Here is a 25,610-nt window from a genome sequence, read left to right as displayed (position 1 = left end):
AATTTTTTCATCCCACTGTATCTGAGGATGTCGGTTGTTAAGGTGCTGCTGGACTTTTGGTTTGGTTTGCTACAATAGACTCACAAGGCTACGCCCCGGTATTAACAAGGATAACTAAATGGAACTCCGGCCGATTCCAGATGGCCAGAAATTGCGGTTTTTCTGCGGAAATAATCGCTTACCGGCCACACGTTCACTTTCGTCTCCATCCGCTTTGTCTCACAGCGTGCCGTGCCATCCCGCTTCCGGATGTTCGCACGGCCAACTGAGGTACCCGGGATTGGTTGTTTCCTCCCCGTCACAGTTGACGTCGGGGGCCTTCATTGGTTCGCATTTCAGTTTTTTTTAAAAAAAAAATTACGTGTTTTGCGCAAATGCGCAAATGCGCAAATGTGCAGGTATGCGAATACGCAGCGTCAACTTTTGTGCATTTGTGCATTTGTGCAAACGTGCGACTGCGCAAATGGCGCCCGGTATTAAAAAAAAAATTAAGGGAATATTGTTGCCAGCCAGCCGACAAAGGAAGGAGGAAAAGGGGAGGGCCTCTCCACGGCGACGAAGTGTCCAGAAGTGTGCAAACCTGCAATACGGCGTTCACACCGTCCACTTCTGGAGCGCAACACAGCGCCATGAACCGGAGGTAAGCAGGGACGGGACATTACGGGTTTTTACGAGTGAGGTCGCTGGAAAAGCGAAAGCACTCGCTTTACTTGTGCCCGTCTGGAATCGGCCTCCATGTGAAAACAGGTTAGTGTATCATGAGCATTCTAGGGGCAGGGGGTTTAAAGGAAGAGAGTGCACAAACACTACCGGCATATGCAAGAGATGGAAGTACCCCTGTAGTAAAGGTCCTAGTGGTGTTTGTTTCTTCTTCCAATTCAGGGATACTCAACAGACCTCCACCAAGAAAATAGATCCAGAGGAGTTAGCCGTGTTAGTCTGTAGTTACAAAATAGTAAAGAGTTCAGTAGCACCTTTAAGACTACCCAACTTTATTGTAGCATAAGCTTTGGAGAACCACAGCTCTCTTCGTCAGATGCAACTTTATTGTAGCATAAGCTTTCGAGAACCACAGCTTTCTTTGTCAGAGAGATAGTTGCATCTGACAAAGAGAGCTGTGGTTCTCGAAAGCTTATGCTACAATAAAGTTGGGTAGTCTTAAAGGTGCTACTGGACTCTTTACTATTTTCCACCGAGAAAAGTGGAGGATGAGTGGATGCACAGGGAGGGGAGGGAAAGGCAGATGGGAAAGGGAGGAGAATTCTATGACAATGAATCTTCCTTGCCCCCACCCTCCCCTGTGAAAAGGAGCAGGAGAAAAGAAGAAAGATGATATCGAGCACTGAAGTCTCTTTCCAAAGTGGGGTCCTCCAATGTGCCAATCAAGTAAAGATCCTAAGCTGGACCAAGACTCAAGTCAAGACACCTCTCCAGAATCCTCTACACCCCCTTCTCCAGTTTACTTTCTATGGATTCACTCCTGCTGAGACCTGTGTGTGTGTGTGTGTGTTATGTGCCGTCAAGTCACCTCCAACCTATGGCGACCCTATGAATGGAAGACCTCCAAAACATCCTATCATTAACAGACTTGCTCAGATCCTGCAAACTGGAGGGCGTGGCTTCTTTTATTGAGTCCAGCCATCTCGTTTTAGGTCTTCCTCTTTTCCTACCGCCTTCCACTTTTCCTAGCATTATTGATTTTTCCAGACAATCTTATCTTCTCATAATGTGAACAAAGTACAATAGCCTCAGTTTTGTCATTTTAGCTTCCAGGGAGAATTACACCTACATCAACAATTTTGATTTCAGAACTTAACCTCACCACAAAATGCCTGCAACCCTGCCTCTTCTGAACCAGATATACAGCACACCCTTTGCAGACAATCTAGACCCGGTAGGACGTTAGGTTCTAAGCCAGGGCAGGGGAAAAAAGGGGTTAGGGGTTCTGATCAGTTTTCAGTCTTAGACCCATCAGGTTAGAATACGAAATTTTAAAAAAGCAAGAAACTAACTGTTTAAAAAAATTAAAAACTCAAGGAAAGCAAAAGGGTTATTTACCATTTTCACGACTGATGACTGAGGGAGGGGCATCAATGAGACCAGGAGAGGGGGAGGGGGAGGGAAGAGAAGGAGGGAGGGGGAGAGAGGAGGTGAGTGCAACACATCACAGCAAAAGAAGGTAAAGGAGATGATTAAATAACAAAAGAAAAGAAAATACCCAGCGTGTATTAAAAACGAAATTAATGTGGAATGGAAAAACGGAAAAGATCCAGAAACCCGAAGCAAAGGGAGCCAGGTGGGTTGGGAGGGTGAGAATCCATTATTGGTTTTAGAAAATCTCAACATTAATCCACATCTCAATGGGAAGAAGCTGTGAACACAAACAGAATATGCAGCGCACTGGGGAGGTGGAGGGTGAGGAAGTCTGGGCTGGCACCCAGAGAAGATCTAGCCCTGAGGACTTGCTGGACTCTAGGGCAGGGACGGAGAGAATCCCGATCACAGCTGACCAGCCCACCAAACTTCTGTCCTTACCTAGGCATGGAAGAAGAACCCAGGAGTCCGGGCTTCCAGTCCTGCCCCAAGTCCCACGGTAACCTCATAGACTGTTCCATTTCCAGAAGGAGAGGAGGGAACAAGGCACAGGACCTGAACTCCAGTTTTCAAAATGCGCTACGCTGCCCACAGTGTCTTCCAGTGGGCTCTTAAAGAAGAGCACGGCAAGGACCAGGCTGTCCAAAGATGGGTGGTAGGACAGGGGTAAAGGCCAGCTTGCTGAACTGCCGTATGGGGCAGGAGAGTGGCCAGGAATGGGACGTGTCTAGTACCCTTGGGAAGGGATGCAAAGGGGCAGAAGACTTACTCGTCCCATCTTCCGTTACCATGCCCAGTCCTTCGGCTTTGTTTTGCCTCTCAAAGGCGTTGAGGTCCAGCACGCTGCAGGCAGAGAGAAACAAGCAAGGTGAGAAGCGCAAGGAAAGACGGAGCGGACGTGGCAGAAGGTGGGATGGACATGCACCCACGGACTTCGCCTTCCACTTTTAGCATCTCTCAGACTAAGAGATAAACCTTAACAAGGGAATTTCTGGAATAATTTGGTGCTTTTATTTTAAACCTTCCTCCAGCGTGCTAACAAAAGATCATCCCAAAGAATAAGGAAAGAATGGAAGTCTACATGGCACCTGCTGTAGCATAGTGGTTATTAACCACTGGTTAAGTGGTTGGGCTGCAAATCAGCACTCTGTTCGTTCGACTACCACTCCTGCCAGGAGCTCAGGAGGTGGCCTTGGGTCAGCCACTCCTCTCAGCCCAGCTCCCCAGCTGTATTGAGAGGATAACAATAAACATTTACTATGTTCACTAGTAGGAGGGGGGCACTAGCCCACTTAGAAGGTTGGTCTATAAGAACAGTGATTATAAGAGCTGCTGTAACAACAACAACAACATTCGATTTATATACTGCCCTTCAGGATGACTTAACACCCACTCAGAGCCGTTTACAAAGTATGTCATTATTATCCCCACAACAAAACACCCTGTGAGGTGGTGAGACAGAGAGCTCTGAGAGGTGTGACTAGCCCAAGGTCACCCAGCTGGCTTCAAGTGGAGGAGTGGGGAATCAAACCCGGCTCTCCAGATTAGAGTCTTGCGCTCTTAACTACTACACCAAACTGTACTATAGTGGTCAAGTGGCTGGGCTGTGAATCAGCACTCTGCTAGGTCGACTCCCACTCCTGCCATGAGCTCAGCAGTTGGCCTTGGCTAAGCCACTCCTCTCAGCCTAGCTCCCCAACTGTATTACAGAGATAATAATACACTGATTTTGTTTTCCGCTCTGAGTGTGGCACTAATCTGCTCAGAAGGGCAGTATATAAGCACATGGCGTCCACTATCTTTCCAGAAACACTGAGTTTCTGTTGCCAGTCTGCGTGTTTCTTACACTCAGCAACCAACAGGCAACGAAGTGCCGTCACTGGCACAGAAACACCTACAGACATGATGTTGTAACATGAGTCTCCTTTCAGCTGAGTTGAAACATGGAAGCCATTGTAGGCCGGGGCAAGTTCTGCTAGAGAATGGTTTGGGCCTAGTAAAGCCTGCCAAAGGGCTCTCAGATGTCAGACCCTGAGATGAGGAGACCCACCTCCAGTTCCCCAAATCCCCCATTCCCAGAAGAAGGCAGGTGAAGGGAAACGGTGAGAGGACAGAGGCTATGTACCTGCATGTTTGCATGAGTGCTTGAACGCTCTGGAAGAATCCCACCTCCCGTTTCTCCTTCAGATAATCCAGCATTTTCTGAAGAAAGGGAGGAAGGCAGAGTTGGAGAATGACGCGGGACGGGAACAGGAAAACCGGACCTTTAAACCTCTGCCTTTTCGACTCCTCCCTCCCCACCATTTCTTCATCCTCGTATGCTCAAATACGACCCAGCCTTTCTCCTTCCCTCCTGACTTTGCCAAACACATCCCGCTCTTTGCCTCTCAGCAGCCACCCTCCACCCCATTTCCCTGCTCTGCCCTAATTCTCTATCTCTCCATTCCAGATCTCCTACACAGCCCTTCACCGCAAACTTCTTAGCTTGCTCCACATTCCCTTTCAATTCTGCACTTAATTTCTCGCTGAAACATTTGTGATCGCTTCGGCTTAGGGGCTACTCACGTCTTACTTCTCAGCTAGTTACTGCTTGCTTAGAATCATAGAGTTGGAAGGGGCCATACAGACCATCTAGTCCAACCCCCTGCCCAGTGCAGGATCAGCCTAAAGCATCCCTGACAAGTATTCATCCAGCCTCTTCTTGAAAACTGCCAGTGAGGGGGAGCTCACCACCTCCCTAGGCAGCTGATTCCACTTCTGAACTACTCTGACTGTGAAAAAGTTCTTCCTAATATCCAGCCGGTACCTTTGTGCATGTAATTTAAGCCCATTGCTTCGGGTCCTACCCTCTGCTGCCAACTGGAACAGCTCCCTGCTTCATACAGGCTTCTTTTTTCTCTCCAAAAAAACCCCAACTGGCTGTACAGTTGCCAGTGAAACTGGGACTCACTGGCGGCCTGCTGATCTGCAGATACTCTTTGGCTTAGTATGACTAAAGGAACTCACCAAGCTCAGCCCCCCACCCCCATACCTGCTGCACATCCTCGTTGCCGCCATTCAGGATAGAGATGCCCAGCTTCAGAGTGGAGGATACCATGGTGCCCGGCTCTCCTGCCAACAGAGAAAGAAGAATGGATAAAACTGGCTTCTTGGGAGCATGTTAGCTGGGTGTGGATGGAGAAAGAGCCCATTTCCAGCCAGGGCCAAAGAGGAAGGGAACCTAAAACCTTGAGGTTGGGCCCTAATAGAATATTTTAACTTCTTGCCCAACTCTAAGCAATGCTTGAGTGTAAACATTTGACTTTGGTTCTGAAAAAAAACGAATGCAAGAGCCTAAGAACTTGGACATATTTTTGCACTTCTGGGCAGGATGGGTGTTTTCTGTGCATTTGTGAGTTCACCAGCTTTATCTAACCAGATTCCTAGGGCCTTGGCTTTTTAAAATAACTTTTTTTTTTATAAAACAAGTTTCGCTTCTAGACTTGAGATAAAGCATGCAACCTCAGTCTTCCAGAGGTTGCCCCATGCAACAGACAAGTTTTCCATTTGGAGATGAAGAGCCCAGTAAAACTCTGTCCTGCTCACGATCCATCAGCTGCTGCGGAAAAGGGGGACAGAAAGGGGTTGCCTCTGACCTTTACAGGCGCTAATCATCTGCAGAACCATCTCGGCTGCCCCACGGTTGTGCAGGCGGGACTGCTGATACAGAAGTCTCTGCTTCTCCATCTCCTTCTCCTGTGGGAGGCAAGAGCGTGAGTGCTTTAGGACTGGAGGTGTGGGGTCAGTGACAGGCACTTCCCTACCTAGTGGCTGGGCATCAAGTACCGGCTCCCTACACTATCTGGGGCTGCTGGTCCGAAGAGGAAATTGCAAACAGTTCCAGGGGAGGCATTCAAACACCACCAGCCTATCTTTGTCCTGGTTTGGGAAGCCACAAGATACTGGCATTTGGGGGAGAATCAGTGAGTTTCTAGACCTTATGGTTGGGTTGGGAAGACAGATTCAAACAAAACTTCCTAAAAGGAAGAGCAGTTCAGCAAAGCCAGTTTGGTGGGTGGGGCTGAGGATAATAATGACACACTTTGTAAGCAAAACTTCCTAAAATGAAGAGCAGTTCAGCAAAGCCAGTTTGGTGTAGTGGTTAAGAGCGGCAGGACTCCAATCTGGAGAGCCAGGTTTGATTCCCTGCTCCTCTGCTTGAAGCCAGCCAGGTGACCTTGGGTCAGTCACAGCTCTCTCAGAGCTCTCTCAGCCCCACCCACCTTACAGGGCAGTTGTTGCAAGGATAATAATGACACACTTTGTAAACTGCTCTGAGTGGGCATTAAGTTGTCCTGAAGGGCGGTATATACATTGACTGTTATTAGAATCATTATAATTTGACCATTTATCTAAGAAGTGACAGGTTGGCCCTCCCTCACTGCAGCTCTTTGGCCAGACAACCATCTATTGGGGATAGTCTACCTTCGCATTCCCTATCTCAAGCAGGCCAGGTGGACTCAATGACCTTGAAGGCCCTTCTTCCAACCTTAGCATAAGAGAATACATGGACATTGCTCATCGAAATTTTGGAAACCAGTTGGGGAAGGGCTGAGCACAGAAAGATCGCTTACCTCAAAGGGAACTTCAGCTTCTTCCTCTTCTTGGCCTTCACCATCTCCTTCACCCTCATCCTCATTTATGTGGCAACTCTGAAGCAAGGGGGAGAAAAGGGAAATTGAGGTGGGCACACAGCACACAGGCCTCCACCCAACACACACATCAGACAGGTTCCCTCTCAACATCTGCCCCTGGTTCTCTGCAGCAATTGATTTACTCTGCAATTTAGCACAACGTTCAGAAAAATCAGCCACGGGCAATTCTGACAGCCTTGAGTCTTGTGGCCGGACGAACATTTTCTAAAGACCCACATTTGCACACTGTGGGATTGGTAAGAATGGTCTCTGAGAAATGCTGATGTTTGGGCTTTTCCCTACACAGTGTCACAGACATGCTACAGATACAATAGCACACAGCATGATGGATATTCAATATAGTAATATATAATCATTGCCAGGGCTTTTTTTCTGGGAAAAGAGGTGGTGGAACTCAGTGGGCTGCCCTCAGAGAAAATGGTCACATGGCTGGTGGCCCCGCCCCCTGATCTCCAGACAGAGGGGAGTTGAGATTGCCCTCCGCACTGCTTGGCACAGAGAGCAATCTCAACTCCCCTCTGTCTGGAGATCAGGGGGCGGGGCCACCAGCCATGTGACCATTTTCAAGAGGTTCCGGAACTCCGTTCCCCCACGTTCCAGCTGAAAAAAAAGCTCTGATTATTGCTATATGATGGTATATGGATTGTAAATATATGTCATTTATGACTATATGAATGTATAATAATTTAGAAAACATATACTGAATGTAATCATTGTTTATAGATACCTATTCTTGTAAAAGTTATTTGTATTGCTGGTGATTTTAAAAACAATAAACAGAATTTGGAAAAAAAATAAAAACACACATTAACAACAAATGCTAACAATGAGCAAAGCCATGGAGGTTGAAGGGTTAAACTCTTCCCTTCCTTGCCTGACCCGAGGCAAAAAGAGGCTGTGTATGAACCTGCAGGTTGCATTTGATAGATGCATGTCTGTTTCTGCCTTCCAGAATTAAGCTTACTGGGTGACACTGGGCCAGTCTCGGTCCATTTCCACACGTCTCAGCATAGCGCTAAACTCACGGAACGAGGGTGCCTTCATGGCGCAATTTCTGACGTCATCGCACCACGATTCCGTTTTCATGGCGTGATGATGTCAGAAATCGCGCCATGAAGACACCCTCGTTCCATGAGTTTAGTGCTATGCCGAGACGTGTGAAAATGGCCACGATCATTTAGCCTGACTTACACACCGGGTCATTGCATGGATAAAAATGGAGGAGGGGAGAGCCACAAGTGCCTGAGCTCCTCAGGGGAAGTTTAAAACGTGACATTTGGATCAACAACTTAATCTTACTTGTCAGGTGTCTGTAGTCGCACATCCCAAAGAAAACACTCCTTCCCATTCCTCACAAAAAGAGGATTCAGGTACAAATTTAAATTCCTCTGACTCCTTCTGCAAATTGTTTCACTTCAAATTCCACTTGCTGATTTCTTTCTTTCGGTCTTACTGGCAATTAATACAGGCTGACTGGCAGGTATAGTTGGATAGGCTTAAATGTCACAGTTTTAAAGAAAAGAAATCAAAACTAAATGGCAGGAAGGGAATCGGGGTGGGGGCGTGCCAATCCCTTGCTTACCTTTGCCATGATGTCTGCATAGGCGATATACAGAAAGTCTTCATCCAGTTTGCTGAAATAGAGCAGAAACAGCTCAGAAAACGATGTCAGAAATCTCCTGACCAGGGCTTTTTTTTAGGGGGAACGCAGGGGAACGGCGTTCTGGAACCTCTTGAAAACGGTCACATGGCTGGTGGCCCTGCCCCCTGGTCTCCAGACAGAGGGGAGTTTAGAGTGCCCTCCACACTGCCGAGCGGCGCAGCGGGCAATCTCAACTCCCCTCTGTCTGGAGATCAGGGGACGGGGCCACCGGCCATGTGACCATTTTCTCCGAGGGCAACCGACCGAGTTCCACCACCTCTTTTCCCAGAAAAAAAGCCCTGCTCCTGACAGTGTCCTTGTGCCGCCCCCCACGCGTTTCAACAGAGCTTTAGCACAAGAACATCCTTGTGTTTGCATTGTATTGTTTTAATTTTTCATGTCATTATTAAGATGCCTTGGACCTCAAGCTGAAATAAAAGCAGCATGGAACGTTGTTTCTTCATGTGGGAGAACAAAATGCCAACGGTTTGTGCCCAGCGGGAAAGCCCAGCCAGGCTCCTAATTCTGCCCCTCTGCCGGTGACTCACCTTTTCTCTGTCAGGGCAGTCCTGCTGAAGTGCAGAATAAGCTGGTGTAGGGGGTCTGGTTTCTTTTCTGCCTCCTCTTCTTCCTCCTCCTCTTCCGCTCCTGGCTTCTACAAACCCCCCCACCCCCCGAATTAATTTAAGCATTAGAAAGTAAGCTTAAGGCAGCTAGGGAGCACCAGAAAATTTTTGGGCCATCCCACACCTGCAATAACCCCAGTGTGCCTCTGCCTTCCTCGCAAAGGGGCTCCAGTCCTAATGAACTCGTTGTCATGTTTGGTAATAAACTGAACAGATGGTGAGTCCTGATTGTTCCAGGATTTAGACGCAAACTACGGGGAACACAACAAGTCCCCTGTTGGCATTTATGGAGAGTCGTGGTCAATGACAACCTTCAGTTTAGCATAGGGTTTGGGCATCACTCTAATCTCTTTGTTGTCTTAGTTCCCGGGACTCACAGACAGGTCGTCAATCATCCTGTCTTCAAATGGATGCTCTTCAGTGAGGATCCAAGACATCTTATAACTTTCCAGGAACATATTGCAAGCTCGGTGCCTGGAGAGAAGAGAGACACATTTGGTGTTAACCCCATGGTCGCCTGCCTCCTATGTGGAAAGTTTTTTAATGGTTGGGTCAGCTGCTGGGCCCAGCAGGGGAACAGCCACACAGCCACAGCTGGGGCACTGGGGAAATGGATCCACTGGCTGTGGGCCAACTCCTGCGCCCGCCCTCCGTCCCTTGTCCTTGATAAGTTGAAGAACAGGAGAAAAAAAATGGGAAGGGGTTTGATGGTGTTGTAGGAATTTCCCTTAGTCTCTATGGTCTTTCCCACAGAGCTTAAGGGAAATTCCTAGGGTATCCCCTGGAAGTGATGCCATATCCTCCTGAAACGACACCCTCCCCAGGTTCTCCTTTACCCATTTTATCTTCACAAGAACCAAGTCAGGCAGTTGAGGCTGAGAGCATGTGGCTGGCCAGGCAAAGCTTCCACAGCAGAAAGGGGGTTTGAATGCAGGTCCTCCCAGATGCTAGTCCAAGACTCTAACCACTAGACAACACTGGCTCAAGCCAACTATGGACTAGTGAGCTGTTGCTTGAATCCTCCCCTCTCATCACACCCACCTGGGCAGGTTGTAGAGTGGTGTCATACGGAAGCAGGCGACCACGGCGCGCCGGCGTTGCTTGGAGAGCAGCTTATGCCATACGGCCTTCTTGGACTTGTATGGATGCTCTGTCTGTGAGGCACACGTTGGAGTCAGAAGGCAGGGATCCCACCGTTTCCCTGTTGCAATTTCTCATCTGCTTATCCTGCTCTCTGTCTATCCTGTATTTCCTCCCCCCGCCCTCTCTCCACCCTTGGTGAAGGATTTCATTAAGACAGCAGGCGACTTCAGGACAGTCATTTCTTGGGAGGGGGGGCGTGCTACCAGGACACCAGCCACCTTCTTTTCTGTGAGGTCATTCCAAAATGCACTAGAGTTAATCGACAGCCCTTAAGTGCTCTGAACAGCTTAACATGCCAAGCTGTTTGTACGTCCTTCAGCTTGTTATCATTTTTAACAAACTCTGCTTTAAGGAACAGCCTGGGTAAAGGAGCAGCCAAACAGACGACGCCTTCTTGAGGAAAGCCATCCCACAACGGGTGGGCAGCTGCCCAGTGTGCTCTATGGCTTCTCTGTGCACATTCTTCCATCCACTTCATGGCCACCCCCACTTCCCCGTACCTGCTCCAGGTGGTAGAGCACAGCTGAGACTTCCTGAACCCGTTTGACAATCTTCTCCGGATTGTTGCAGTCCTCAGCTTTGCCTGACATCTCCTTGTAGAGAGCCATTTGCCAGCGCATGGATGAGGAGTTCTCACACTGAAAGGGAGAAGGAGCCGGTCAGCACTACCGAGGAAGACGGGACCTGCCCGAGAAGCAGCAACCCCTGGTTCAGAGTTTGGGGAGGGCCTGCCTGTCCCTAGTCGCCAGCTTTCCCCTGCATCAGGCAACGTGCCTGCATGACGCTGACTCATTAAACCCGCACCAAGACAGAAAAGCCTCTGGAGGTGGCAAAGGAAAACAGAACTGCTCCACTGAGCATCTGCAAACTGAGGAAATGTTTTGTCCGCAAGCGGAGGCAGTGGCAGAACGAGGGGCATCGAGACACCTTTGAAGAGGAGACTCTGCCCCTGGACACAGCAACAAGGCTTACCTTGCCCTGAAGGTGTAGATTGTTGTTGAGGAATTCACGCACCTCTTCATCGGTATCTTTCTGTAGCGAGGGAGGGGGAGAAAGTATTCCCGTGAGCAAAGGAGAACAGCTGCCGTTTCGACTACAATTCAAGCACAGGAGCCCATGACCCGCCCACATGTGATTCACGTACCGGATTATGATCCCCTCAAGGAGAATCATAGTATTGTCAAGGGAGGATATCCCGGAAGGCACACGGAAGAGCCAACTTACCTCTCATCCTACAACCAAGAGAGGTGCCCCGAGTCCGTCCGTCCCCCGCCCTCATTCGTTCCCGCCCCTCCGCATCCCCATGCCCCTCACCAGGGCGTAGCGGATCTTGGCCAAGTTGATCAGCTCCTGGTCAGTGGGGGAACACATGTTCAAGCCAATGGGAAGCATCTTCTTGAGGGTGGCCACAATGAGGGAGGTCTGCACCGAGTAACGGTCCCCGCGCCGCTTCTTCTTGGCCCGCTCCTGGTCAGAGCCGCCCGACTAGGGGAAAGGGTGTGGACAGGAAGGTAGCAGTTAATACCAGGGAGGCCCGCCTTGCTCTGGCTACTGCACGGCATGCCAAGAGATCGGCCGGGCAAAAGCTTAAAACGGCCAAGCGCCGCTCAGACACAGGAATCCGGTGAAGTGGGAGTGGGGGAGGCAGGCTAAAGGCCTCCTCCACAGCAGAGTGGAGTGGGGAGATGTGTTTCCTTTGCAGAAGAGAAGAGGACAAAGACGGTCAGTGGTGACAGCCGGCCCCGGCTTCCTCATACCAGGGGTCTTGCAGGTGGGCACCTCATGAAGTTCCAAAACACAGGTGCCTTCTAACATGCAGATAAGAGGGGTGGATCCTAGGGATCCATTCAGCTACCGGCAGAGCTGTCCTCCAGCAGAAGGCGCCTTGTGCCAAAAGAGAGCACTGCCGCTTAGTGGACCGGACACAGGCGATCCAGCCCATAATCTCCAAGCAGGAAAAACGTGTCCCTTGTCACTTTAAAGGTGTTCTGTAAAGAAGCCATGGCACAGGTCTGATTCTGGTCCAAAGAAGACGCCAAAAAGAAACATTTGGGCCAAATTCACATAGGCTGTTTAAACAGCTTTCCACCCTCTCCCCTAAAAGGGGGGCACATAAGTGAACAATTGAAAGACTCCCGGGCTTCTGGATGACGTGATGGCCATGCTTTACCATCAACTGCATGCCAGACTTGTAATTTTTGGATCTCAGGGGTAACAGACAACAGTTTTTCCTGTCAGGGAGATCTCTCTGTGTAGGGACAATAACGTGTATGAAGTGGCTTGAAGAGATGAGAAAGAGGTATCGGGATGTGAAGCAGGAAAAGGTAACCAGTGCATGGCAGTATCTGACTGGAAAGCCACAGGCCAGGAGCTGTTGATGGAGATCGAGGACCCAAGAATCAGAATTGGCGAAAAGAGGAGGCGTTCAGCAGGAGGGGAGCCATTTGACACTTGTACAGGAGCTAGGTAAGAGGAGCAGGCGAACAGCGGAAAAAGGAACTGGGGTGGGGGACACAAAAGGAAAATATTAGGTCACAGGATTATAAGGAGGCCTGGCAGATCAGGGGACAACGTCGTTTCTATTTGGGATCTCACAGAAGGCAGGGCTGGAAAAACGGTTTGCTTTCCTACGATGCCAGCGTCAAATTCCTAGGCGCTAGGATAGCCAGTGGACTGGGATTCTGCAAGCCCTGGGAAGCGGAAGGAGGCATGCAAAGTGGTCAGGAGGGTAAAGACTGGAGTGGCATGAAAAGATGCACTCACAACAACCCTTCCCCGCTCCGCTGAAATCAAGATGGCAACCGAGGCCCACCACCTTCGCCCACCTACGTCCAGCCTTGCAAAAGAGTCTTCTAACTTCTACATATAACCACACGCAAGACACACAGCACCCTTGTCAGCCAAGACACACAACCTGCCAGGTGTGGCATTGCGGGCACCCCCTCCCGCCGACACGTGGTGGTGAGGGATGCCACAATTGAGGGCTTTGGGAGCCTCACAGCAGGGTGGGGAAGGGAGAGGGGAAACAGAAGAACCCAGAGGACGTGGCTCCAGAGCAGGGGAAGGGGGCTGGAGGAAAGGTCCCAAAGCATGCTGGGGGAGGAAGAGGAGGAGCCGCACAACAGCGGCTTTCACGGGAAGGGGGAAATTAAGAGCTCGTGTCAGAGACATCACAGAACTAAGGCCACTTCCTACAACATGGCGTCTTGCCCAGGAACATGACGGTTAGTCCCACCAACAGGGGCACTCGATGGCTCACGGAGGCCAACCCATCGGATGCATGATGCGTTGCTGCCAGAGCTGCGGAAAGCTACTGTGCTCCTGCCATCACCCATGCAGCTGCGCCCCCTTCCCTCTCCCCCTAACATTTGGGAAGAGATCCCGCTGCTCTCCTGAGGAGAGGGGGGAGGGGAGGGTTGCGGCAGAGATGCGCACTGCGCCATGCTGTCTCCACATGCCCCAAACAACAGCAAAAAGAGGGGGCAGTGGAACGGCTGGTGTGTCTCTAACCTGGCTGTCTCCAGACTACACTCACAACACGGCATGGGGTGAAGAGGGAAAACAAGACAGGAGAGGAGAGAGAGATGGTTAGGTGAAGCGGTAAACGCCCTCCCCAAAGCAGAAAAGAAAAAGTCTACCACCCAGGACTTGGCAAATCCACACTATACAGCCACCCCAACGTCTTTCCTCCTCCCCCACCGACCCATCAATCTGAAGAGTGAGATAAAATAAAAACCGCCTGCCAGAAGAAGCCCGAACTTGATTCATGGATGCAAATTGTGTTCATCGCAGACTGTTGCCCCCCGCATGGAGAAGATAACCAAGCTTCTAGTCCTCGCTGGCCGCAAGAAGGATGAAACTGCTCCGGTAGGGACTGCTGAGCCTCCTCGAGTGGGGCATCTGGCCATTAGGTGGTTTGGTTCCTCGCCCCTCTCTATACCACCCCATTCCCCCATTCCTTTCCCCCTCTCCGTCACAGGCTCTCTATCGCTTCCATGGGTTGCCCAAAATTTCCAAATGCTACTCAGAGATAAACACTGAATTGTGTAGATCCTGGACCGTAACAAAGAAAAAGGCCCAAGTGATTCTGGCCTTCCCAGTCAGTTGTTCCCCAGGTTTAAGGTGAGGAGAAAGGCGTCCCTGGGAGGCATTCTGTGAATGTTGCTGGACGGCCGCCACAGCCAGGGTGGGAGAATTCGGTGGAACAGCCGGTGCATTGAGCCTTGCTCTGCCTAGAGGTTGGTACTATTAATGCTGTTCCGTCCCTTTCACAGTACACAAAGCCCCTCGCTGCAAAGAAGTCAGATCCATCAGCCATCTCCTCCGGCATCTGGCTTCCCACAATAGCCAATCAGAAACCCCCTGGAAAGCTGTCAATTGGGGTACAGAGGCAAAGCGTCCTTTCTGTTCGCACCTCCTAGCCCTGCTATTTTGAAGGACAGTGCCCCTGAACATAAAGGATCCATACAGTCATCATCTATCCCTCCATGAATCTTTGTAATATCTCAACGATCCTTACAACAACCCTGCAATATATGCTTATATCGTTAATCCTATTAGACTGCAGGAAGGGGAAAGGCCTGCTTAAGTGGCCCTCGCGACTGTCTGTTTCACATATCACCTTTACCCTGCGCTAATTCTTGGCCACCGCTACAGAAAGGAAGCAGCCCAGGGGCTGCTGGTTCCAAGATCCTTCCAAATTCCCCCTTGAAAGTGGATATTCTAGATCTAAAGCAGGGGCAGACCCTTAGGAGGATAGGACCTCCATTCCAGCCCCCTCCCCAGTCAGATTGTCACCCCCCCCCCCCGGCACTCCTCTCACCTTGGACATTTTGCTCTTGCTATCAGCCGTGAGAAAGGACATGTTGTTGATTTCGTTTTGCACCACGAAGTTTTGCTCTTCCCGTTTGAAGTTCTGCAGAATGAAATTTAAAAGAAATGAGGCACAGCCGCAGTTTCTCGAAAGGCAGGTCAGATTCATCACATCTCTCAAAAAGAAAAAAAGATTACAGTCCCCGCTTGCCTCAAGGGACACAGCCACAAAGGAAGGCACCTTCTCTCTCCTTGTCCTTGGCAGAAAAAGAGAAACGTTCAAGCATGACAGACCTTCATTGTCCATTGGTGGCCAAAGGCAGTTTGCAGTCCTGGCGGGCACCCCAAAAAGCATGGCCCAGAACCTGTTCTGGTATTGCTTGGATGCCGTTGTGTGCAGGGGTCATTTCGTACAAAAAGAGCTGGAGGAACTCATTAGCAAAACTTATTTGCATAAGCCATTAGCATATTCCATGCCTCTTGCCATCACTGGAAGTGTGTTATTAGTATAACTGATTTGCATATGCCACACACCCCTGACATCACCTATTCTGGATGTTTTGGACCCAATCCTGGCCATTCAGGGCCAAAATTGGGCCCAAAATGGCAAAAAGGGGCTGAAAATGGCTGAAAAGGGGCCCAAAATGGTCAGGATCGGGCCATTGATGAGTGGGAGAGTGATCCACCACCCGTCAGAAGCCCAATCTGGGCCGTTTCGGCCCCAATCCAGGCTGAAACGGGCCCAAAATGGCCGAGAGTCAGGTGGGCGGGGCTACCTGACATGTGACCTCTTTGGGGAACTGCCGGAACTGCGTTCCTGTGCGTTCCCCCTCGAAATGAGCCCTGGTTGTGTGTAATCTAAAACTTGGACCTGGTTTGGCAATGCTGTAATAGTTTTAGGGGCCATTTCCCAGACTGCATGCTTCTTGGGCTGGCACCCTTAAAGGTACTGCTGCCACACAACTTTTGCCTGAAGTCTCACTCACATGCGACTTGGACCAGAAAATGAACACCTCCCCGACCATCCGGAAGAGCTCCTCAGCATCCAAGTCCGGCTCCGTCAACCATTTGGCCCTGCCGACCCAAAAAACAGAACGGTCACTGGATACTTGTTTCCAGCCCACAGCGAATAGAATTTGGTCTACACTGACCCACAGCAAGGCCTCTCCTCCACTCCTAAAATTGGGACACGTTTATAAAAATCTGATATGCTTTGGTAACTTGAGACAGTCTTTTTGTAAACTCTCCTCCAAACCCCTCTTTCACCACTACCAACGCTGAATGGATGATCCGCGACACAAATCTGTAATAATTACATTCGATTTATATACCGCCCTTCAGGACAACTTAATGCCCACTCAAAGTGGTCTATAAAGTGTGTTATTATTATCCCCACGACAATCACCCTGTGAGGTGGGTGGGGCTGAGAGAGGTCTGGAAGAGCTGTGACTGACCCAGGGTCACCCAGCTGGCTTCAAGGGGAGGAGTGGGGAATCAAACCGGGCTCTTACCCACTACCCCAAACTGGCTCCCTATGCTTGCGTGTGCAATTATCTGATGCTTGACCATGCAATTATCTGATGAGGAATCTAGCTCAGCTGGTTTTCCAACGGAGTGCTGAAAAGTAGCACCAATAGGGAGCAAGCGTTCACACACAGGCACCTTATTCTGAAGGCCATTCCTGTATGTCTGATGCCTGGGACATTGAAGGAGGGATGGAGGGGTAGGACGAAGGGATATGGTTAAATAAGAGCCACCTCTCAGTCCACTAGCCACACACCCCCTCCTTAAAGAAAAAACAGGGCAGCACCTGTTGTTGTCCACGTAGCGGATAAGCAGCGGGTAGAGGGCATAGAGGTCTCGGCAAAGCACCGAGAACTCATCTCGGATCAGCAGCTCAGCATCTTCTGTCTCCGCCTTGGCCTCCAGCCGCAGCTGTTCCTCCTCGGCTACCACCTTCCCTGAGCGCTTTTTCAGTTTCTCCATGGTGGGGATGAAGTGGGAGCGAAGAAGCTCTGGCTTGGCTTTGCTGACGATGGGCTGGGCAAAGACTGAGCAAGGAGGGATTAAGGGGAAGGGGGAGAAACCGCATGAAATCCAGCATTCCCACACCCAATCTATACTCTCTCTCTCTCTCTCTCTTGACCATGGCTTGAAACTTCCCAAACGACCTGCTTGCCAGGATTCTTCAAACTTTGACATCAGCTCCTAGGAACGTTAATATTTCTGGCACCTAAAGATCGGGCGCTTGCTCCATAAAAGTGGAAACACCTTCCCAACCTTGCTTTCTGGGGCAAAGCTTGGGTCCACATTGGATGTAGCAAAAATATTACATAGCCTGCCTGCGTTTCCCAGAATTCCTTGAGGATTCTTGGACTCTACTTTGACCCGTTTATCCGCAAAGATGTCCCAGCCCCAACCCATGTCCCACGGGTCAAACAATTCCATGCCTGGCTCTCCAGGTGTGGAATCTGGCTCTAGAAAGTGGCTGCAAGGTACGTGCTCTTAGGTACAATCCAGATCATGGCCACAGCACAGGCAAGACGAAGGTGTGCTTCCTCTCCCGGGGCCCCTTCTCCAGTCAGCAACAGCCACCTTAGATGGCTTTAAACCCACTTCATCAACTCCTGGATCTTATATTTTCAGTTGTGGGCTGCCATCATATCTTCTACACAGAAGGCTAAAGATGGACCCTGGTACCAGCTCCTCTCAGCTCCATTTTATCTATTCTAAACATGGCTGGCATTCTACACAAGATCCAAAACAATTTTTTTTTAAAAAAGAGCAAGAGTCCAGTAGCACCTCTTAAGACTAACAAAACTTGTGGTAGGATATGAGCTTTCGTGAATCACAGCTCACTTCTTCATATACCAGTAGAAAAGAGCAACAGTCCAGTAGCACCTCTAAAACTAACAAAATTTGTGGTAGGGTATGAGCTTTTGTAAGCCACAGCTCACTTCTTGAGATACCTGAAGAAAGCTCATGAAAAAATTTTGTTATTCTTAGAGGTGCTACTGGACTCTTGATCTTTTCTACTGCTATAGACAGACTAACATGGCTAATCACCTTGAAAAAAAACTTTAAAGCCTTCTGCCTGCAACCTTTTTTTCCTCCTCCTCCCTCCAGCATTTTTTGCTACCATCCATCCTGACTGAAGAGTTCTGAGGAACTCTAAAGCTTGCCCATTGTTTTGTATCATTTTTGGTTGGGTCTAATCGAGTATATCAAGCAGCTGCTGAAAAGAGACTACCTTCACTTTGACCACTGACCCTTCCTTACCTGCCAATCGCTTCATCCAGGAAGCTTCATCTATGCCCAGGTTGTTGACGATGATCTTTAGGATGTTGCCCAACAAGGTATTGAGGTGGTCAGATGTCACTTCCGTGCACCAAGGCCCTTGGGGGTTCGTCTCAAGGCCCCGTTCCCACCAGCGGGGCAGGTAGTTGCACAACATGGGCAAAGTGACCTCGATGACGTGGGGCATCTCTGTGTAGCGGGCCCCCGACTCGGCCAGGCCGCTGATCTCCTTCATGAGTCTGTCCAGAACTGGGATGTCCGGGCACATCTCCTCCACGCTGTTGGGCAAGCCTAAGACTGGGAGTGTGAAGAGAAGGGCATTTAACCACTCAGAAGGACATTTAATCACTCGGTTTGTTTAAGGGAACAAGCCCTTACAGGTTTGTATTCTTTCCCCATCCCTAACTATTCAATGTTTATTTATTTGCTTTTATTTATTTAAGTCATTTATAGTCCTCCTTTCTCACTGAGACTCAAGGTGTATGAGGTTAATACAGTCAGTATCAAGTAAGTACACAGTATGAGGTTAATACAATCAGTATCAAGTAAGTACATTTCAATACAATACCATAAAGTAAACGTATACAAGTTTAAAGACATAGCATTAGCAAGGATCCAAGATCCAGAGGAGTTAGCCGTGTTAGTCCGTAGTAGCAAAATCGAAAAGAGTCCAGTAGCACCTTTAAGACTAACCAGCTTTACTGTAGCATAAGCTTTCGAGAATCACAGCTCTCTTTGTCAGATGCAACCGTCAGGTTGCATCTGACAAAGAGAGCTGTGGTTCTCGAAAGCTTATGCTACAATAAAGTTGCATCTGACGAAGAGAGCTGTGATTCTCAAAAGCTTATGCTACAGTAAAGTCGGTTAGTCTTAAAGGTGCTACTGGACTCTTTTCGATTTTGCAAGGATCCAAGACGCCCTACAATACAGCCCTCCCATTTGAGTAAAAAGCCTTTTTGAATAGTTCGGTTTTGCATCGTTTACGGAAAGCCAGGAGAGTGAGGGCTCTTCTGACTTCCTCAGGCAGGTCATTCCACAGGATAGGGGCCACAGCCAGTACAGAATATGGGGCCCTTGACCGAAGAACAGTACACGCCTTCTATCTGGGATGGTCATCCTCTTCCACCGAGCGCGCAGCTTCGGGAGGGACGCACATGGAGCGGTGAGGGAGGAAGGGGACACCCGCCTAGCCAGCCAGTTCAGCCGAATCAACCCTGGCAATCAATGGGGTGACAGATGTCGCAGCCAGATCGCCCTGTTACTAATTGCTTGTTTATGCTTATGCTTCTGTCTTATTATTTATTAGACTTTGGTCTTTATCTCAGACTGTAGACTATTATTATTTCTAATGCCAATAAAGGTAATTGAAAATTGAGAATATGGGGCCTTTATGCAAAATATTCACTTAAAAAAATCCTCTAGTCCGCAAGATTGCAGAAAAAAGCCTAACCACTTGAAGGCAGTTTGAGAGGCTCTAAGTCATTTTGAAAGGACAATTTCATCACTGAAATGTTCTGAGCATTTCTATGCTTATTAGCACAAACCATTTCAATGGAAGAATCTGAGGTTTTCAACAAAACCCTAGTTCTTATTAGGTACGGAGTACCAGCTCAGGCTAAAATGCCCCATGCATTTGAGTGAAAGAAGGAAACTGGGAAAATTTGGGGAGGGAGGGGGAATGCTTCTTGTAGGTGGGTGGTGGGATGGATTCTAACAGCTTTGAATATAAATGGAAAGGTAGAGAGATGGATGGGATGGGCGGGGGTATCAGGCTCTGGATGACAGAATACAGCAGACAAATCCCTGCTTCATTATAGCAAGACACAAGTCCTTGGTTAAATGACTTTTATTCAGAAATTAGTTCTTTCCATATTCAGCTCCAAGGGTCTACTTAGGAGTAAGGTAAGTAACTAAGTAGTGCTAGTAGAAATTTGACAAGAATGGCAACATGGGAAAAACACATCCCTTTTCTACCCGACATTCCTTCCCCCTCCCAATTTCCCAGCAATTCAGTGTTGTTCTTTCTGTGTGAGAATATTGTGCATATTTGTGCTATCACGCTACAAAGAGAGAAGACATATCATAGTCCGGAAGAAAGGTTTGGAGTTGTAAACAGACAGCCACCTGGGAACGTGTGAGAACCCACTAGAACACTGGCAACAGGAAATGGAGTTATATCAGGCAATTAAGCATATGGAGTTATGGCAATTGACAAAAGAAATATTGGCATGGATGAATGGGTATAGTCAAACATGACATGGGGGTGGCACAGGGAACAGATAAGCAGGGAGCGTCTGGAGTGTGAGCCATAAAAACTGCAGGGAAAAAACTGAGCACCTGTATATGAACCCAGGAAGCTGCCTAATAGGGAGTTAGACCATTGGGATCACTATTATCCACTCTGTCAATGAAGGCTGCAATCTGACCGTTCTTTGTCCTCCTGCCGGCACTTACTGGCTCGCTCCCTCGGCGATTTGGTGGTATAGACGGAGTAGGGGTTATATTCATTGATGTGGGGCTCCAGGAACGCCACGGGCATCGCCGCTGCCAGTCGGGCCAAACATTCCCCAAGTTGTGGACGTTGCCTGCAGAGGGCAAGGGAGATCAGGCAGTTTTGTTCATCCAGATCAGCTTTGCCAACACTACCCCGGTAAATGCCACATTCTCTGTTCTAAGTTGGGCATGCCTCTAACCTGACAAAGCTGACACACGCTTATTTTTTTAAAAAAATAGAAGTGAAAAAAACAGAAGAAATTTCCAGGGCAAGGTCAGATGGACAGGTTCCTCTTTAAGAAGGGTCTGCGTTCCTGTTCCAGCCCGACTTGATGGTGTTTTGCTAAACGGAAGCAAGGAAGAGTGAATTCGGAGGTAACGTTTTCAGAGCGGTGGGGTTGGTTTGGAGGCTCTCCCACTACACCTAACCCAAATGGACTTTTCGTCTCCAGGCTTCCCACCTCTGAACAGAAACTCCATTCCTGCAGGAGCGAAGCAGACTCTAGCTGTGAAAAGCAATTCTTTAATTTCAACACACTGAGGATGGAACCAGGAAACCTGTCCGTCATCCATGAAGCAGTTTTGTATTTTCAGGGCTAATAACGGGGCAGACAAAGAGGCAATTGCACACCCCTTCTCTCACCTCTCCACGTAAGGATTTTTGGTTGTCCCCAGGGAATAGATGCTGCAAAGAGTTCGATAGCAGGAGACCTGCACATCATCCACTAAAAAAAAGAGAGAGACTGACTCAGTCTAAGACTCATATAGATTCTCCTTCCCACAATTCTCTGCTGCTAGAGATATAACAGTCCTTTCCTGGTCTTTTCCTTGGCAGCCATCTTGACTCAGGAAAGCAGCCATCTTGGACTCTTGACAAGCTTCCCTTTACACAGCTTCCCCTCCCCACAATTCTCTTCTACAATCCTTCCACAATCTTCTCTCAGAACAGCAGCCATCTTGGACACATGGCGAGCTTCCCTTTACACAGCTTTCCCTCCCCAAAATTCTCTTCTGCAATCCTTCCACAATCTACTTTCAGAACAGCAGCCATCTTGGGCTTATGACAAGCTTCCTTTTACATAGCTTCCCCTCCCAACAATTCTATTCTGCAACCTTTTCCACAATCTTCGGTCAGAAAAGCAGCCATGAACATCCTCACTAGAATTAGTGCCCAGAAACAATGAGCTCTACTGCCCCTGAGGGACCAATCTATCCTCTGTGGCCTAGTCAGGGCTTCCTTGTACTGTTACTGGCCTCAGGTCTTGCCATGGCTTAAGGCCCAATGCTGCGCACACTCCCCCTTGCTTGCTCACAGATGACGTCGTCCCCGAACTGGTGCTGGGCAATATGCTCAAAGAGGGAAGTGAGCACTGGTAGAAGGGCCACAGTGGTGTAGGTGATGTTCTGCCCCACACCCTTGACCTGGGTGCGGGTCTGTGACACTTTGCCCAGTTTGAGGTTCTCCACCATCTTCTCAATGTCATCCGAAGCGCCCTCGAAGAAAGAGCGCAGGCCGGCCTTCACGATCTCTGGACCCGATTTCATCACTGTCCTACAGAGAAAATAAGGGTAACCCACATCAGATTTTGGCATAGGGAAAAGAGGGCCCTGAAGATCACCAAGACTGTGAAATGACTCCTATCTTTAGTCCACCAGGCTTTCTGAGGTAAAGCCAGCAAGCCCAAAAAAGTTACTTTTATTGTTCATGCTTTTATTGTTCATACTTTTATTGTTCAGGCTTTATTTGACTGATTTGATTCACATCTTGGGTTTTTTTAACACAAGGGTCCTCGAAGCAGCTTACATTTTAAAAAACAAAATATTAACCACTTCTTCCCTTCCAAGTTTTTAAAGATTTTTTTTCTCTTGGTTTTACTATTCAGATTATTATGAGCCCTTTAATTGAGCACATACTGAAATTCTGCCTCATTGCCTTCAAACTAAATGTGTCATGTTCATCGCCGAAAGCCTCTCTGAGAGCAACATGCTAAGGGGACAGGGTATAGATATTTTAAATAAATAAATGTGACTTTCTAGCTTCTTGGAACTAGAATTCAACTTTTTCTCAGTCCCAGAACTGGTTGTATACACAGGCAAAAAGGAGGAGCCCGTAAGAATTCACGGGAAAGGAAAATCACACGCGTAGGCCTTTGGCTTCAGCCAGACTTTCACTGCCTCCAGTTAGTTTTGCTGAGGTCTACTCCTCTCCCCTACACTTCACAGGAACACACACACGAAACTGCTTTCTACCAAATCAGGCCCTCGGTCCCTCAAGGTCAGTATTGACTGAGACTGGCAGTGGTTCTCCCGTGTCTCAGGCGGAGATCTACTGCTGAGGATTGAACCTGAGATCTGGGACCTTCTGTATGCAAAGCAAAAGCTCTTCCATTGAGCCACAGTCCCTCTCCCATTCTCTACTCACCCTCATCTTTGTTGTAGTGGTCATTTCTGGCTCCTTTTGGCAACTCAATATGCCATCCAAACTTGCCAGCCCTTGACTACTAGGTAAAAGCAGGGCTCATTTCAAGGGGGGACGCGCAGGAACGCAGTTCCGGCAGTTCCCCAAAGAGGTCACGTCAGGTGGCCCCGCCCACCTGACTCTCGGCCATTTGGGGGCTGTTTTAGCCTGGATTGGGGCCAAAACGGTCTGGATCGGGCCTCTGATGGGTAGTGGATCACTCTCTCACTCAGCAGCGGCCCGATCCTGACCATTTTGGGCCCCTTTTCGGCCATTTTCAGCCCTTTTGCCATTTTGGGCCCAATTTCAGCCCTGAATGGACAGGATTGGGTCCAAAACAGCTAGAATAGGTAATGCCAGGGGTGTGTGGCATATGCAAATCAGCTATGCTAATGACACACTTGGTGATGGCAAGGGGCGTGGCATAAGCTAATGAGTTATGCTAATGAGTTATGCTAATGAGTTCCTCCAGCTCCTTTTCTACGAAATGACCCCTGGGTAAAAGTATCATATACTTATTTTTGAGTATACTTTGGGAAGGCAAGCTCTGCAAGACCCCCTGAATTGTTTCCAGCTTTGCTGAAGCATTGCTCCTTGGGAGGAAGGGATTCTTTGGGAGAGACAGACGGAAGCGACTCACCTGGCGTCCAAAGACCGAGCCAGGATATGCAGGCAGTTCACCACTGCAGGAGCATCTGTGCCTGGAAGGAGAGAGGAGGCCCTTCTTTAGACTCAGGGATAAAGGCCTGTGGCACAAGGGATGCAATGCAAGCAGGCAGAGAAAAGAAGGGACAGTGGGTAAAAGAATGAGGGAAGGACACCGGACGGAGAGCAGCTGTGCAGGATGCTTGGGCCTCCCTGAGCCAGCAACGAAATGGAGGAAGAGGACAACCCCGCTCCCCTGGAACACAGCTGCGCAAGGATGCCGCTTACCAAAGAGAGAGACCCGGTGCCTGACCAGGGCTGCCAGTTTGCAGAAAAGGCTAGAAGGTGGAAAAGAGAGGCAGAGGGAAAGAATGAAAGAGGCGGTCGGGAGGAGGAGGGCTCACAGAGGGGCAGAGGGAATAGGGAGGAGGAGGGAGGAACGCGACCGGCCAAGCCCCAGTGAGGCTGCCTGGGAGAAGGTAGGGGTTGCAGGACTCCTCTCCCCGCTGCCATCCCCATGCTTCCAGGTTGGGGAAAGAAGCAAGACTGCAAGCTAGGGAGCTATTCCCGAACTCACAGTGAGTTGTTCCAGGTTATCTGCCACAAACTGGCTCACTACAACCCCCCCCCCCCCCATATTCTGCCCAATTTCAAAATCCGTAAAAAATTCTGTTTCGGCTCCAACATGGTGATGCCTAGTCACGTATTGCAGAGTAGCAAACCCAGGTTTGCTCCGGGAAATAACCCAGACAGGCAGCCAATCCTAGCTTCCGAATGCATGCACATGTAGGGCGCACACGTATTTGCAAACGCAAATCTGTTCCTACTTGTTCTTCACACATTTGGAGTTTCTTTAGGTGTACATTTAAACAACGCACACTTGGAAAATGTAATGTGTGAATCAGTCCTACACACACAACACAAACATGAGCGCCTTGCAGGGGCTGATTTCCTGGTCCTCACCTGGTTATCATTTCCTTCTCCTTGTTGGAGGCGTGCCCCCCACTCCCCAGGACTTTGGCAGGGGTGGACAAGAAGTAAAGGCAGTGGTTGGTGAAGTACTGGTTGATCAGAGGCAAGAGGATCTGAAAAGTGGAACACAAGTAAACAGGGTAAAAGGTTCCTTCCGCCTGCCAGGACTGGGTAGGACTAGGATCTTCACCAAAAATCAAATCAGGATGCTCTTGTTCCACAAATGCTGTTGTAACTTCTTTTAGGCTTGTGTTGGACTAAGCGCTGTACGACTGATGTGCTGTTTGGGGAGCACAGAAAAGGGCAGTCGCTCCCTCCCTCCCTGTCTCCTAAACCCTCTCCCAGGGACACACACTTCTTGCACCCAGAGGGTCACTGCTCAGAGAGACTCACCTTGGCAAAGAATTTGATCTCTTGTTCGTGGGGGGATTTCTCCACCCGTCCACTGCTCACAACAGCCTCTGGAGAAGGGAAACAAAACCCTGGGTGAGTGCGCTAACAGAAGACTGAGGCAGGGGCTTCTTCCCCTTTCCCTTATTGCTCTGACAAGGGGGAAGAAGGGGCTGAGAATACAGTGATGCAACCTTCAACTATGAACGGGCTAGCCTTGAAACAGTACCTGGAACTAATCCGCTACAGTCCACCTTCCCTGCTATCTCTGCCAGTGGAACACAGGAGTCTCGCTTCCTACTTCATCAACTGCCCTAGACACTAGACTTCCTCGCGTGCCAAAA

The 25,610-nt window shown here is 49.2% G+C and overlaps 1 protein-coding gene across 11 annotated transcripts in view; it reads right to left on the bottom strand.

Moving 5' to 3' along the window:
- Positions 1–25,610, bottom strand: part of RYR1 (ryanodine receptor 1) — a 145,620-nt gene that overhangs the window by 31,820 nt on the left and 88,190 nt on the right. For 5 of the 11 annotated variants that reach the window (XM_054999019.1, XM_054999024.1, XM_054999020.1 and 2 more), the window contains exons 59-83: positions 25,270–25,337; positions 24,868–24,989; positions 24,193–24,242; positions 23,900–23,960; positions 22,115–22,353; positions 21,445–21,526; positions 20,763–20,893; positions 18,291–18,605; positions 16,822–17,062; positions 15,998–16,085; positions 15,022–15,114; positions 13,710–13,724; positions 11,514–11,684; positions 11,172–11,231; positions 10,700–10,837; positions 10,098–10,210; positions 9,434–9,530; positions 8,979–9,085; positions 8,371–8,422; positions 6,708–6,785; positions 5,730–5,829; positions 5,126–5,205; positions 4,220–4,296; positions 2,864–2,937; positions 2,059–2,076 (exon numbers count right to left, since the gene is read on the bottom strand). In XM_054999019.1, the coding sequence (XP_054854994.1) occupies positions 2,059–2,076; positions 2,864–2,937; positions 4,220–4,296; positions 5,126–5,205; positions 5,730–5,829; positions 6,708–6,785; positions 8,371–8,422; positions 8,979–9,085; positions 9,434–9,530; positions 10,098–10,210; positions 10,700–10,837; positions 11,172–11,231; positions 11,514–11,684; positions 13,710–13,724; positions 15,022–15,114; positions 15,998–16,085; positions 16,822–17,062; positions 18,291–18,605; positions 20,763–20,893; positions 21,445–21,526; positions 22,115–22,353; positions 23,900–23,960; positions 24,193–24,242; positions 24,868–24,989; positions 25,270–25,337 (2,670 nt within the window). The remainder of the gene's footprint in view (positions 1–2,058; positions 2,077–2,863; positions 2,938–4,219; positions 4,297–5,125; positions 5,206–5,729; positions 5,830–6,707; positions 6,786–8,370; positions 8,423–8,978; positions 9,086–9,433; positions 9,531–10,097; positions 10,211–10,699; positions 10,838–11,171; positions 11,232–11,513; positions 11,685–13,709; positions 13,725–15,021; positions 15,115–15,997; positions 16,086–16,821; positions 17,063–18,290; positions 18,606–20,762; positions 20,894–21,444; positions 21,527–22,114; positions 22,354–23,899; positions 23,961–24,192; positions 24,243–24,867; positions 24,990–25,269; positions 25,338–25,610) is intronic. The other 6 variants (XM_054999022.1, XM_054999030.1, XM_054999027.1 and 3 more) reach the window with 3 other exon arrangements.

The sequence above is a fragment of the Eublepharis macularius genome, chromosome 15 (assembly GCF_028583425.1).
Source record: "Eublepharis macularius isolate TG4126 chromosome 15, MPM_Emac_v1.0, whole genome shotgun sequence".
Classification (NCBI taxonomy): Eukaryota; Metazoa; Chordata; class Lepidosauria; order Squamata; family Eublepharidae; genus Eublepharis; species Eublepharis macularius.
This window is presented reverse-complemented; position numbering and strand designations above follow the sequence as displayed.